The sequence below is a fragment of the Stomoxys calcitrans genome, chromosome 1 (assembly GCF_963082655.1).
Source record: "Stomoxys calcitrans chromosome 1, idStoCalc2.1, whole genome shotgun sequence".
In the NCBI taxonomy this organism is placed as follows: Eukaryota; Metazoa; Arthropoda; class Insecta; order Diptera; family Muscidae; genus Stomoxys; species Stomoxys calcitrans.
In genome coordinates, this window is record NC_081552.1 from 59553894 (window position 1) to 59569666 (window position 15773).

The 15773-nt window shown below is 30.2% G+C and overlaps 2 protein-coding genes across 3 annotated transcripts; both read left to right on the forward strand.

Annotated features, from left to right (window-relative positions):
* The first annotated feature begins 2194 nt into the window (after positions 1–2194).
* On the forward strand, positions 2195–6180 carry LOC131998495 (uncharacterized). 2 transcript variants are annotated; one of them, XM_059370785.1, is made up of 3 exons: positions 2195–3506; positions 3564–3648; positions 3720–6180. In XM_059370785.1, the coding sequence occupies exons 1-3, from the start codon at positions 2324–2326 to the stop codon at positions 3922–3924; spliced, it is 1473 nt and encodes a 490-aa protein (XP_059226768.1). In that variant the 5' UTR covers positions 2195–2323; the 3' UTR covers positions 3925–6180. The 2 variants fall into 2 exon arrangements, with proteins under 2 accessions (XP_059226768.1, XP_059226767.1); XM_059370784.1 differs by having other exon boundaries at positions 2195–3648.
* A 5694-nt stretch (positions 6181–11874) lies between these two features.
* On the forward strand, positions 11875–13062 carry LOC131995883 (uncharacterized). The gene has a single exon (XM_059365160.1). The coding sequence runs from the start codon at positions 11875–11877 to the stop codon at positions 13060–13062; it is 1188 nt and encodes a 395-aa protein (XP_059221143.1).
* Positions 13063–15773: the final 2711 nt, after the last annotated feature.

The following is a 15773-nucleotide window of genomic DNA, read 5'->3' on the forward strand; positions in this document are numbered from 1 at the left end:
AACGGGATTTATTGTAAAGGAAGCCTTGAGGAGCTTCAAACCATTTAAGTCGCCTGAAACTTTTTTTTTTTTTTTTTGGGACTAGGACACTAAATTCGAAGAAAATCTATATGACAGCTACAGTATCGGCCTAAGCCTAAGCCACCCCTCAGCACCTTTTTTTTTAAATAATAATAATATTTTTAAGAAAACAAAGCTTCCAAAATAATTTTTTATGTTTTTTATTTAACTTTATCTTTATTATTGAAAAATACAAACTTAAGAAATTTGCAATTTAATAATATATTGAAATCAACATTTCGTATATCAGGTGATTTTGCTTTCCAGGCTATTGTTCCGGCATCAAATAAATCTTCTTTGGTTTTGCTATTTTCTCGTTTGATTTTTCCCATTTTCCAACGGTTCCAATAGGATTAAAGTCCGGTGATGGTGATGGTAAGGTGCTCATCGCATTACATTATTAATTTTTTCCATGAACCAAAATTTCAGGGCCTTAGGATGCTTAGGCCTTCAAGTTGACTCCTACAAAATTTGTTGTCACATTTTTAAATTTGATACCTGTTGACAAAGTCCCACAAAAGAATGCCCCCATAAATGGGATATTAAAAATATAGGCCTTCTAATTTTGGCCGATATTGTACTTCTAAATATGGCTCGATCTGCGAAATCGGTTAATATATTAGTTTTTTTATGGGCTTAAGACCTTAAATGATATTTGGATCGATTATGGGGAGTCTTCATACAACGCACTGTTTAAAATTACAGTGAAAGAAGATAAAAAATAACCCACTTAGGTGGGGATACAATACTAGACATGAACCAACTTTGGGGAGTGGTATTGAAACCAATAAAGGATTTCGTAAGTAGCACGGAATTCCTAACATGAAACTTTCCTTTTTGAGCTTACTTTATAGTTTTTAGAGCGCATAACAAGCCGATTACTGGCTTAGGTGTATGTCCATGGGGCGGATTAATATCTGTGCCCTCTTTTAAACCTAACCTAACCTACAGGTCAGGTCAGGCAGGTCAGTCTATTTGGCAGCTAAATCGAAAAAGTTGACCATTTCCGGTTCAAACAACGAGAAACCGTCCCACTGTTCTAAATTTCAGCGAAATAGAGTAATTAATGAGGCTCTTATTGGCTCAAGTCTCTAAATTGGCAGATCGGACAGCTATATCAAAATATAATCTGATTGGGATCATTTTTAGTTTTGAAGTCGGAAGGCTTAATTCAACCTACCATTTCCAATTTCAGCGAAATCGATTAATTAATGCAGCAGTTAAGGTCTTAAGGCCCAAATCGGCAAGTAGTATATATAAGGGGGTTTTGGAACTTTGAGCATCGAGAGTATGAGTCATCGATGACGTCATAACCCCACCCCACCCCAAACCCCACCCCACCCCAAACCGCAAACCCCACCCCACCCCATTGATGACGTCATAACCGCACCCCACCCCACCCCATTGATGACGTCATAACCCCACCCGACCGCAACCGCAGCCGATCGTAGCGCAGGTGGCGACCGCAGGGGGGTATGACCACATACGGGCCGCCGGTTGAAATGTGTGGACGGACATTAGGGTGCAGATCGCAGGGCGCAGATCGCAGGGCGCAGATCGCAGGGCGCAGATCGCAGGGCGCAAGTCATCGATGACGTCATAACCCCACCCCACCCCAAACCCCACCCCACCCCAAACCGCAAACCCCACCCCACCCCATTGATGACGTCATAACCGCACCCCACCCCACCCTATTGATGACGTCATAACCCCACCCGACCGCAACCGCAGCCGATCGTAGCGCAGGTGGCGACCGCAGGGGGGTATGACCACATACGGGCCGCCGGTTGAAATGTGTGGACGGACATTAGGGTGCAGATCGCAGGGCGCAGATCGCAGGGCGCAGATCGCAGGGCGCAGATCGCAGGGCGCAAGTCATCGATGACGTCATAACCCCACCCCACCCCAAACCCCACCCCACCCCAAACCCCAAACCCCACCCCACCCCATTGATGACGTCATAACCGCAGCCCACCCCACCCCATTGATGACGTCATAACCCCACCCGACCGCAACCGCAGCCGATCGTAGCGCAGGTGGCGACCGCAGGGGGGTATGACCACATACGGGCCGCCGGTTGAAATGTGTGGACGGACATTAGGGTGCAGATCGCAGGGCGCAGGGCGCAGATCGCAGGGCGCAGATCGCAGGGCGCAGTGGCAGATTTCGATGATGACTCATCGCCCAACTTCAACTAGTGTTGGAGGGTGGGTGATGTAGATTGCTGACCGCAGGCTATAGTTTGGTTTGAGTGTGAGAGTTTATGATTAATGTTGAATGTTGTGTGACCACCACACTGGAGTGTGATGAAATAATTGTGGTCAGTGTAGTTCTATTTTTTCCCAGGAAGAACAAGAGTAAAAAATTATATTTGTTTTCGTATAAAAAGGGCAAACGGTTTCATATTGTAATCATTATATTAAAAATCATTTATTTAATCAAATTCAAAATTATTGTTATAAAAATGAGAGAATTTGTATGTAATATTTGTGAGAAAACTTACGAACATAATCAATCTTTGAATCGTCATTTGCGTTTACAACATTCAATTGAGTGTGTGAAATGTAATCAGAATTTTAGTACTTATCCAGAGCTTTTAAAGCATATGAAGTCAATGGACCACAATGAAAAAAAAGAGGAAAAAACGGTATACTGTGAAAATTGCAATTTAGCTATTCCAAAAAATCAGTGGAAGAATCATATCAGCACTAACACACACATCGATAAGTGTGTAAAATGGTTAGATAAGGATGTGTCTTGCTTTGGATCTAGCTTTCAAAATCGAATAGAAAGTTATAAAATAAAAAATAGTGAGATCAATAACTTGATACCCGAAAACTTTTTCAAATCAATTCAAGAAAAAGTAATCAATATAATTCAAAAGGCGTTGCAAAAGCATGAATCTATTAAATATAATTGTACACTACATTGTAATTATATTTTGATGAAAGAGAAAGCGGAAGATGAAATTAGTTTATTTACACATCACACAAAAATGTTGGTACTATCTCCCTCAAGTACACTGGAAGAAATTTTAAATCATTATATTGAAAATTGTAATGAAATAATTAAAAAAATGAGTGAATTCCAAGAACGAGATAGTGGATGGACTTTAATCGAAATAAAACATCTAGAGATCAACATCAACAAATATACATGTTTGAGAGGATCTCAATACATAAATCTTCCTCCCAAAATAAGGAATAAAAAGGCTTGCATCAATGTGCAAAACAATGATGTCTATTGTTTTAAATGGGCAATAATATCAGCATTAAATCCACTTCCAAAGGAAAAGAAACCACATAAATGTAGCAACTACAAAGTAACGGACATTAAGGCACACATTATAACATTGGAAAATAATATAATATTAAATTTTGAAAACATGGAATTTCCCCTTACCATAAATAAAATCAGAGTCTTTGAGTTGCAGAATCCTGATATAAGTATAAATGTGTTCGGTTTAGAGGATGCTAAGATTATAGGTCCTTACTATTTTACAGAAGCTGAGAAATCAACTCACATCAATCTTCTCCTAATAGAAGAGGATGATAAATTTCATTACATCTGGATAAAAAATATATCAAGGTAAAAATAATAAGATATTATTTTGATTACAATACAATACTAATTTATTAAAAAAATATATATATTTTTAGATTGTTGCGAAGTTCTATAACAAAGAATAAAAATAGGATTCATTTTTGTAACACCTGCTTAACTCATGTTTCTTCAAGTAGTAGACTAGAGAAACACAAACGTGAGTGTAAAAAGATGGTGACAACAATGCCATCAGATAAAGATAAAATACTTAAATTTAAGAATTTTAAACATAAATTAGATATTCCATTCTCAATTTATTGAGGATGACTATACACACGCTAAAAATGTATGGAATACATTTAAATGTAACAATTTAAAAGATTACTTATTACTTTATTTGAAAGTTGATGTTTTGTTATTATGCGATGTGTTTGAAAATTTTAGAAAAGTATGTAAAAAAATTTATAATTTAGATCCATGTCAATATTATACAGCACCTGGTTTGTCTTGGAGTGCAATGTTAAAAACAACTGGAATAGAACTAGAATTATTAACTGACTTTGAAAAGTATAATTTTATTGTTGAGGGTATTAGAGGAGGGATTGTTCAATGTTCTAAACGATTTTCAGTTGCAAATAATATATATGTAAGTGATTATAATCCATGTCAAGATTCAAACTTTTTAATTTATTTAGATGTTAATAATTTATATGGTTATGCTATGTCACAGTATCTACCTTACAAAAATTTTGAATGGGTTGGAAATATTGAAATGTTTAATTTGAATGATATCAAAGAAGATTCGGAGATAGGATATATATTAGAGGTAGACTTAGAATATCCATCCTCATTACATGATTATCACAATGACCTACCATTTTGCGCTGAAAATAAAAAACTTGGTTCTATGAGACAATCTAAATTAGTGTTGAATTTAAATGATAAAAATAATTATATCATACATTATAAAACTCTTCAACAGTGTATTAAACATGGATTAGTTTTAAAAAAAATACATAGAATTCTTCAGTTTAAACAAACGAATTGGTTGCAAAAGTATATTGATTTAAATAACTATCACAGAACTTTAGCTAAAAATTTGTTTGAACAGAATTTTTTCAAATTATTAAATAATGCTGTTTATGGCAAGACGATGGAAAATGTTGATAAAAGAAAATGTATTAAAATTGTAACTAACTGGGAGAGTAAAGGTAGAAAATTGGGTGCGAGGGCTCTTATAGCTAAACCTAATTTTCATAGTTCACTCAAAATATCTAACGATATGGTTGTAATTCAAATGAAAAAATCGCATGTTGAATATAATAAACCAATATATATTGGATTTACTGTTTTAGAACTATCGAAATGGAAAATGTATGATTTTCATTATAATTATATGAAAATAAAGTTTAATCAATCAACTACTCTAAATTACATGGATACCGATTCATTTATTTATGATATTAAAACAAAAAATTTCTATGATGATATTCGAAGTGATATCACAAAATATTTTGATACATCAGCGTATCCAATTAATAATATTTATAATTTTCCGTTAGAAAACAAAAAAGTTCTAGGAATGATGAAAGATGAATGTGGTGGAAAAATAATGAAGGAATTCATTGGTTTACGTTCAAAAATGTATTCAATTAAGATTGATAAAGTAGATGAAGAAATAAAGAAAATAAAAGGTGTAAAACATTGTGTTACAGCAAAACTTTCAACCAACGATTTTAAAAAATGTCTTTTTGAACAAATTAATTATTATGATTCTATGTATGTTTTTAGATCAAAAATTCATCAATTGTACACACAACATATACATAAATTAGTTTTAAATTATTTAGATGATAAGAGATTTATAAGAGAAAATGGTGTTGACACCTATGCTTGGGGACACTATAAAATAAAAAAATAATTAAAAGAAAAAAATGGTTTTGTTTGTTTTGTTTTTTTCACAAGATATTATATTTATTAAAGAGAAATTGTATACATAAATGACCACAATTGTAAGTATTAAATTTTTGTTTTTGTTTATAATTGTATTCGATAGGTGGTTTTAAATAATTAATAATTTCCAACGGTGGTTGTAAATTACCAAAACTATCAAAATATTCCTTATAGTTGTAATTTTTGTAATAGGCAACCCAATGTGTTCCTGGCCCATTAGTTGTATCTAAATTAACTATTCCACATTCTTGTCGTAGTGGTTTGTTTGGTAATGAGTCACGCATAAAAACCCCTCTAAAGTGTTTCAATGGCTTGCAGTACTTAACCAAATCGATATCCGTCAATGGTCGATTGGGTAATCTACTTAGAAGTTTTTTGGAGCTGGTTTATAGTAAAGTCCATATCCTTTTTTATAAGGTTTAAGATATAATCCTTTTCCCATAGCAATTGATTCCATATATCTGTTATGACGAGTAGCTTCAGCTAATTGTTCTTTCCCATTTTTGATATCCTTAACTGCTTTTACAATAGCCGATCCTCCAGTTGCTAAACCTCCAAGGGCTGATAACGCAGTTAAAATTGGAACTATTGGTAGAAATCCACCAATTTTTGGTACTCGAATGACTCTTGGTACACCAATATTACTCTTCTTTTTATTTTTAAAACTTGAATGTACAACGTTTTTTGCAATTTTTACAGCATCATATATATTGTTAGGTTTCTTATCTTTTAATACTTTTAAAGTATTCTTAACTGTCGATGCAAATAATTTTTGCTTACATTGCTTTTTCTTCATTTTTCTTTTTGTTGTCATACCGAGTCCGAATTTAACTTTTGCTTTAAGTAAGTTTGTTACTAACCAAGCGTTTGCTCGTTCTTTCCAATTGCTATCTGTTGATTTAACTCTTTGCCAAGCTTTTTCTATTAAAACTTTATCAGCTTGATGACGAGAATGAATATCTTTATTTTGTGAGTATGCAATATCGTGTTCTCTACAAGCTGAATCCAATAAATTTATTCCTTTGTCTCCTTGTGCTAAACGTTGTGCTAACTTAGTTCCTGGTCCACAAAATTGATATCCAGGTAAATGCACTTCAAACGGAAGATTATTAATTAAGTTGTTTACCAATCCAAATCCAGTAACAGACTGTTTACATTTATTATAAATCTTGTAATTAATAACCATAATTTTTTTTTGATTATGTAGTGATAGGGTACACGATTTAAATGAAAATAAGAGTTTTTGTATATATATACTTAAATTTATATTGAAAAAGTTTAGTTAGCAATATGCGTTTAATAGAACAAACTAAACAGATTGCTGTGAAAAACATTGATAATGTCTGTTCACAGAAAAAAAGGATTGTACATAGTACTTTATTACCAAATTCTATACGTGCCCTTATAGTAGGCCCATCAAATTGTGGTAAAACAAATGTTATGATTAGTCTCATAGAAAGCCCTAATGGCCTCAAATTCAGGAATATATATATATATTCTAAATCTTTATATCAACCAAAATATCAATATTTAAAAAAATTGATTACTCCAATCAAAGGAATAAACCTATTCACATTCTCTGAAAATGAAAAAGTTATAAGTCCAGCCAAAGCAAATATGCATTCTATAATGGTATTTGATGATGTAATTTGCGATAAACAAAATACTATAAGGGATTATTTTTGTATGGGAAGACATAAACACATTGATTGTTTTTATTTATGTCAAACATATACAAGGATTCCTAAACACTTAATACGTGATAATGCAAACATGATTATCATATTTAAGCAAGATGAAATGAATATTAAACATATATATAATGATCATGTCTTGGGTGACATGACATTTAAAGATTTTTTAAAGCTTTGTAGTGAATGTTGGAAAGATAAATATGGATTTCTTATTGTGAGCAAGGATGATCCCATTGATAAAGGTCGATATCGCAAAGGATTCAATTGTTTTATTCAGTTATAATATAAATCAGATTGATAACAGATATAATGTAGATTATAAACAGAATAGAGAGCAGATTGGTGACAGAAAGAAAGCAGATCGGTAGCAGATATAAAGCAGATCGGTAGCTGATATAAAGCAGATCGGTAGCAGATGTAAAGCAGATCGGAAGCAGATGGATACATAACCAAAAAAAATAAAAAATAAATTATCCAATCATGAAGAGACACAATTTGTTGAAGGAAATTGTAAAAACACGAGCAGTATTGAAAGAAAAGTTAAAAAACATTAAACTTAATCAAATAGATAGGGATAATCTATTAGAAGATACATTTCAACCAATAACCAAACCTTTGAAGGATATTATAGGAAAACTAGATGAGAACAAAAAAGAAAGTAATCAGTATTCTAATAAATATAATGATAAAAATATTTATGATTATAATAAACAATATGAAGACGATGGAAAACTTGATAAAAACAATAAGGATGATGATGATGATGATGATAGCTTTATATCAGACATTTATAATGATGATGATGACTATATGTCTAGCAATGGACTTCAAATGAGAGATATTACCTCAAGTAATGATAATGAAAGATATAATAATCAACATTCATCAACAATATTTCCGAATATAGTAAATTCTACACATAAAGAAGATAATTCAGAAATAGAACAGATGGATATAGAGAAATTTTCACAAAAACGAAAATTTTCATCAGATGAAAATAACACTAATAAAAGGATAAGAAAAAATTATAATATTCCAGTTGATTTAAAGAGAAAAGATTATACACTAGAAAAATGTGGAGTGAATCGGAATGAGCTTAGAGAAAAATTAAAACGATCTAATGATAACAATCTCAGTTTATTTGACGATAACGATAATAAGCGGATGAAAAAATCACATCTATTTTCAAAACGAAAATGTGAATTTCAGTTAAATACTAATAAAAAACGTATAAAATTAACTAACAACAAAATCATAAATATAAATAAACGAAAAAGACCCTCACAATTAAATACTGATAGAAAACGTTTAAAATTGATTAATAACAACCAATTAAACTTGAATAAACGGAAAGGTGTTTCACAATTAAATCTTGATAGAAAACGTATAAAATTGAATAATGATATCTCATCAAAATTGAATAAACGAAAAGCTGTTACGCAATTAAATATTGATAGAAAGCGAATAAAATTGAGTAGTGATAATCTATCAGACATAAATGTAGCATCTTCATTACCCAACGTTCTACAAACACTTATCGATAATAGACAATTAGATAAAGTTTATGGATTTCATATAGATACAAATGGAAATATGTATTTTGGAAAAAATCAATTAAAATTTAATGGATGTAACTCTATTCAAATTGGGGAATCTATTTGGAAAATGTCTCCCGGACTATTTCAACTCATGTTTCACATTAAACCTCAACATTATACAAAGAAGGATTTAAATCAATATAAGGATATTTTGATGAAAACAAATGCTCATAAAAGAAATTATTCACCAGGAGAACAAATTAAGGGAACTCAAGCTTATAAATATCAATTTATAATAAAACGGTTATTTGATGTGAATTCAAATAGGATATCCAAAGGTAATGGATTGAGTTTGAAATCATTAGACAATCACAAACCAAATTATATATATTGGGATGACCCTAACGAATTGGTTGACAGATTAAGATTGCTCCTTTCATCTGAAGGTGTTGGTCACAACAATCACAAAAACGAAATTATTTCAATTGTTGAAGAATTGCGAGAAGCACATATTATTAAATAAAAAAATCAAAAATGTATACAATCAATAAATTTGGAGAGAGCGGAAGTAAAAACCAAGTCAACAATGCAATGCTAAAATTGAGTTTAGGTAGATCACTTGGAATTACTATTCACAACAATGCTTTAAACTTTCATGGGAAGAAAATAACTAATTTAAGTGCTCCCTCTGATCCTGATGATGCTGTAACAAAAATATTTTTGAAAAAAAAAATAGATAAAATCGAAAATAAAATCAAAAATCAGCAAGATGAAATACTTAGAAGATTCGAAGAATTACAGAACAAACTAAAAGAAGACATACATATAGAAAAAATGAAAGAATATATTTTCAAATGGGTTGAAGTGGAAAAAATTGTTCTAGAAAATAAAAAACATATTGAAGCTATAAACAGTGATTTAACTAAACTAAAAAGTGTGATTGATCAATTTAACAACAACTTGAGTACCAATTTGAATATTTTGAAAAATCATAATATTGAAGATACGAAAAAAATTATTGAAGATACTTTAAAAATAATAAATATCCGATTTGATTCCATCGAAGATTTTCTTTTTCAAAGTATTGGATATACTAGAAAAAATAAATATTTTAATTAAATATTTAAAATCAAAAATAAGATATAGTAGAGGGTATATAACATCAAAACAAAACAATTTTTACTTCAATCGACAACATCAATATGGAGCTTAACCAGGATAAGAGAGAAATTGTTAATGAACTACACAAGCAAGCACGAAAAAATTTTGGAAGGAGACGAGTGGTTATGAAGGGTATCGATGATTTGTGGCAAGCGGATCTTGTTGAAATGGGTAGTTATGTGAACTTTAACAGCGGATATCGATATCTTTTAACCGTTATAGATACATTCTCGAAAAAAGCTTGGGTTGAAGCAATAAAAAATAAAACAGCTCAAAGTGTAGTAAAGGCTATGCAGAAAGTTTTCAATCAAAGTAGTCGAAAACCCAAAAATTTACAAACTGATGATGGAAAGGAGTTTTTTAATAACAATTTTTCTCAACTTATGCAAACAAATCATATAAATCATTATTCAACATACAGCACTCTAAAAGCATCAATCATAGAACGATTTAATAGAACACTGAAAGGAAAAATGTGGAAAGAGTTTAGTTTTCGTGGAAATTATAAATGGATTGATATATATAAAAACCTAGTTAATATATATAATAACACATTTCATCGAACTATAAAAATGTCGCCGAATGATGTGAATTCCTTAAATGAGAAATCACTTTTAGATTCAGTCTACAACAACCTCAAGGTATTTAAAAGACCAAAGTTTAAAATCAATGATAATGTGCGAATAAGTAAATATAAACAACATTTTGAAAAAGGATATACACCAAATTGGACTACCGAAATATTTACAGTTAAATCTATTAAAAATACAAATCCTAATACATATATACTTAAGGACTATCAAGGAAGGGATATAGAAGGTGGTTTCTATGAATATGAGCTATCAAAAACCAAATTTCCACACACATATTTAGTGGAAAAAGTGATTAGAAGGAGAGGAAATAGACTTTATGTAAAATGGTTAGGATTTTCTTCAGAGCATAACTCTTGGATAAATGCTAATAATATTTCACAATAAAAGAATAATCAATTACATAAATCATTTATTCTAACGTCAACCGTAGAGATGTCGATAACATTAACCTTAAATGATGAAAAATCAGTACTTGTCGCCAACTACTTTCCACCAATAATTTTGAAACAAAGCTATGTTTGCGGTTTAATAAGTTTTGATACATATCACTCAATACCAAATGTTGATGAAGAGAACAATAAATTTCATATAGGTGGACATGAAATAACTATTCCTCTTGGATCATATGAATTTTCGAATATATCTGAGTTAATAACGGATGAATATCGCAAGCTTAATAAAAAAAATGGAAATCTTATTATGAAAGCAAATTACAATACACTTCAAACATATCTGAAGAGTACGCTTGATCCAATTTATTTTGATAAAGAAAACACTATTGGTTCATTATTAGGTTTTAGTAAAAGAGTACTTGAATCGAATGTTGATCACTATTCTGATAAAGTGATAGAAATTACAAAAGTAAACACTATAGTTATTGAGTGTAATATTGTAACAGGATCCTATATAAACAACAAGTCAGCGCACACTCTTCATCAGTTTTCACTCGTCGTTAGCCCAGGATATAAAATCACGGAAAATCCTACTAACGTTATATATCTACCTGTTAATACAAACACAATAAATACCATTGTTTTGAAAGTTGTTGATCAATCTGGAAAATTGATAAACTTTCGTGGGGAAAAAATTTCAATTAGATTACACTTGAAACCATCTAAAGAATGATAATATTTAACAAAAAGGAGGTATTTGCGGATATAACAATCACTCAACCATCAACTTTGAAGGGATACACAACTAAAATATCACATCACCACAACAGGAAACATAAAGGATTAAAAAGGAAAAAGAGAAATATTTTAAGTAAAACTAACCAAGAGTTCCTGGAAAGTTTGGGTTTCACACTAAAATAATAAAGGGTTGAGTTTAAAAATGAGTAACATTATTAATGTTTTACAAAAACCACAATTTGATAATGCTATAATAAGAAAGGAGTATCACAGCTATATATCATATTTACAATCATTTCAAAATAATGATGAAATTAGGATTTCCATTCAAAACCAAGACCTGTATGTCGTTCCTGGTGAGAGTTTTTTATACATTGAAGGTTTTGCAACAAAAGCGGACTCTACAGTATCAGCATCGATAAAGTTATTAAACAATTGCATAGCACACTTATTTGATGAGATAAGATATGAACTTAATGGTATAGAAATTGATCGTACACGTCATTTGGGTATAGCAACAGAAATAAAAAATTATGTATCATTAAATGAAAGCGAAAGTCGAAATCTAGTCAACGCAGGATGGGCTCCATTTAATACAGATGATCTTACTCTTGTGAGTGGATATTTTAATTTTTGTGTTCCACTGAAAATGCTTCTTGGATTTGCTGAAGATTTTGATAAAATTATAGTTAATGCTAAACATGAATTAATTTTATTGCGATCAAAAGATGATACGAATGTATTGAAATCTATCATTTCCAGTGAAACCTGTAAACTATCAATTTTAAATATTACATGGAAAGTTCCACATATTCAACTTGCTGATGTATACAAGCTGCAAATGCTTAAAGTAATTAATAACCGTCAACCACTAAATATATCATTTAGAACATGGGATATGTATTATTATCCTGCAGTTCCATCGAATACAAAAGTTTTATGGAATGTTAAGCTTGCAAATGAAAATGAGCGACCACGTTTTCTTCTTTTAGGATTCAAAAGTAGTGAAAAAAAATTTATTCACTGTGATATAACAAACATTAAGGTTCATTTGAATTCTGATACATATCCATATGATGATCTTAACCTCAAGTTTGATAGGAACCGTTTCGCCCTACTTTATGATATGTATATAAAATTTCAACAAAGCTATTATACACGTGAACCGCAACCTCTATTAACGCGCGAAAAATTCAAGGGTGAAGCACCGATTATTGTTCTTGATGTAACACATCAAAATGAAACAGTAAAAACTGGCCCCATCGATATACGAATTGAATTGGAAACATCTAAAAATATATCACCGAACACATCTCTATACTGTTTAATTATTCATGATAAAATGTTTGAATATATACCTCTAACAAATGAAGTAAGAAAATTATTGTAAATGTAACTATATTTTTTATCTATAGAAATCATAAAATAAATAAAAAGCAAAAACAAACACAAACAAAATGATTTTTTTTATTAATAATGTAAAATTAATATATAGGTGAGTTGTTTAAATGTAAAGAGGGAGAGGTAGAATTATTGTTTAAATATAAAGAGGGAGAGGGAGAGGTAGAATTATTATAAATATAAAGAGGGAGAGGGAGAATTAATGTCGAGAAGAGAAAGAGAATTTTTATTTCGTGTTTGCTTTACATTTATAGAATATATAAGGTTGGGTATTTATACTACATTAATTAGTATCTCTCCAACACACCTCCAATAGTGTAGATATAAGAAAATAATAAATTAACATAATGAAATTATATTGGGTATTACTTTGTTTTGTTATACTTCATGTAACAATTCATAATTCATTATCATTGCCAGTTGTATTTGATTCCACAACTGATTCAGCGTTATCCATTACATCTGATCCTACAATCGACTTAAATTCAAAAACCGTTGAATTTAATTTAACACTACCAAACAAAGATATTCTTAAAGTAAATATTTCATTTGTTATGATGAAAGAAAGTGAAATATTAGAAAACAGAGATGATTTTTATATAAAAAATGAAACAGATGATGCAGACTTATCAACTAGCACCACTACAATAATTCCTATAGAAAGTGAAGAAAAATATTTTACTGTCGATGAAGCTATAGAAGCATTTCGCAAAAGGTTAATTACAAAAGAAGCAGATATTGGTGGTATACTGGATGCTGCAGAACCTTTTTATCGTCATTTTAATTTACAATATGAAGATTTAAATATACCAATCCGTTGTACTTATGATAGTAACTACATGTTACGTCAACTAAAAATAAGTTGTTTTGAATATCGTGAAATTGAACAAGAACGAATTTTAAGTAATGGTGAAATTGAGAAAGTTCGAGTTCAAGATCTCAAAAAACATTTAGAAAATATTGTAATAACTGATATTGAGAACTATACTCAAACATATAAAATGGAAATAAGTTAGAAAACAGCAATTAGTTCTCTTATATACATTGAATTGAATAGTAGTATGTATTTAAATAAATTAATATACGTTGTTGTTTTAATTATCATATATAGAATATATCCTAGTATTCAACAACAACAACAACAATACTATCCAATACCTTACAATAGATGTAATCAAAATCATCAATATGATAGATATAATACCAATCAAAATGCTATTTTTGATGGTGACACTAGTAAACGTATAGAATTTCGAATAAAACTATCAAATAATACAGGAGCAAGAGTATATTTATCAATTCAATTATTAAATAATGCAACAATCGATGAGTCACTAACAACAACAACAACACCGAGAAATAGTCAAACGGATAGACCTAAAATTTTTACTATTGATGAAGCCATTGAAGTATTTAGAAAAGACTTAATAGAAAAGGAAACTAATATTGGTGGGATCATTCAAAGTTCTACAGTATTCTACCGTCATTTCAACTTAAAATATGAAAATGTAGAAATTAGACTTATATGTAGCTATTACAGTAACTACACATACCGCAAACTCAACATTTATTGTTTTGAGTATAATGCTAATAAATTTGAGTATAATTACAAATATAATCAAAGTACGAATGAATTTAACCCATTATTTGAAAGGGAAGAAAATGGTATAAATATCAGGACGCTTGATGTTAATGATTATTTGCAAACGTTACACATGAGTATACAGTAGTTCTCACCGGAATAAGAAAAAAAGCAATATGATTAAAGAAATATATAATTTTTTAAAAACATTTACCAATATCGTTTCCGAAGAAGATAAAAATAAATTAATTAATATAAAATCTCATCTGGAATTTGTGGATAGTTTAAAATGTAAAGAAAGTAAATTTGGTAACCACTATGACTGCTGTGTTTGGTCAAATGATAACGCACAATGTGGTCCAGATACATGTAATTGTATATTCTATGATATGGATAAAAGAAAGGGAGAGGCAGCTGCTGCGAAAATAATTAAAAATTATAAAAATATTTACAATACAGTTAAAAACAATCATTGTAATTTTAACAACCGATGAGTAAAAATGTCTAAAAACAATTTCATAATTATAGATGTTCAAGGTTTTTTCTTAAATAATAAATTTATTGCGAAGGAAATTTGTATTTTTGAACATAATCAGACAATTAAAAAGTTTATTATATACCCCCCTTGCAAATTTTCTTCCTTATCATTAAAGGAAAAGATTACAAATAACTGGCTTACGAAACATTTTCATGGGTTGAGATGGAATGATGGTAACATAATTTTTAAAGAATTTAACGATTATTTAAATAAATTTATAAAAAAACAAGAAAATCTAACAATATTTGTGAAAGGATGTGAAAAACAAAAATGGATAAAGCAATTAATAGAAGAAGATATAAATATAATAAATTTAGATGATGCTAACTGTTCAAACATATGTAATCTTTATAAAAATAATTTGCATATGAAAATTTGTAGTTATCATAAACAACACCCTAATTATAGATGTGCTGAAAAAAATGTTATTTTATTAAGTCAATTTATTAATGTTTTTTTAAAATAAAGCAAATAAAATAAAAACATATCGTTTTTTCTTTATTTAGGATATATAAGGCTATGTAATGTAAGTATACATTAGTTCCTTTTTTCATTTTGTTGGGGTAACTTCTCAAAGAAA

What these genes read in the sequence shown, in the direction of transcription:
- LOC131995883 (XM_059365160.1), top strand. Translation starts at nt 11,875, where the DNA reads ATGAGTAACATTATTAATGTTTTACAAAAACCACAATTTGATAATGCT.
- LOC131998495 (XM_059370784.1), top strand. Translation starts at nt 2,324, where the DNA reads ATGATTAATGTTGAATGTTGTGTGACCACCACACTGGAGTGTGATGAA. An exon ending in TGGATAAAAAATATATCAAG is followed by an intron (nt 3,649 to 3,719) that starts GTAAAAATAATA and finishes ATATATTTTTAG; the next exon opens with ATTGTTGCGAAGTTCTATAA.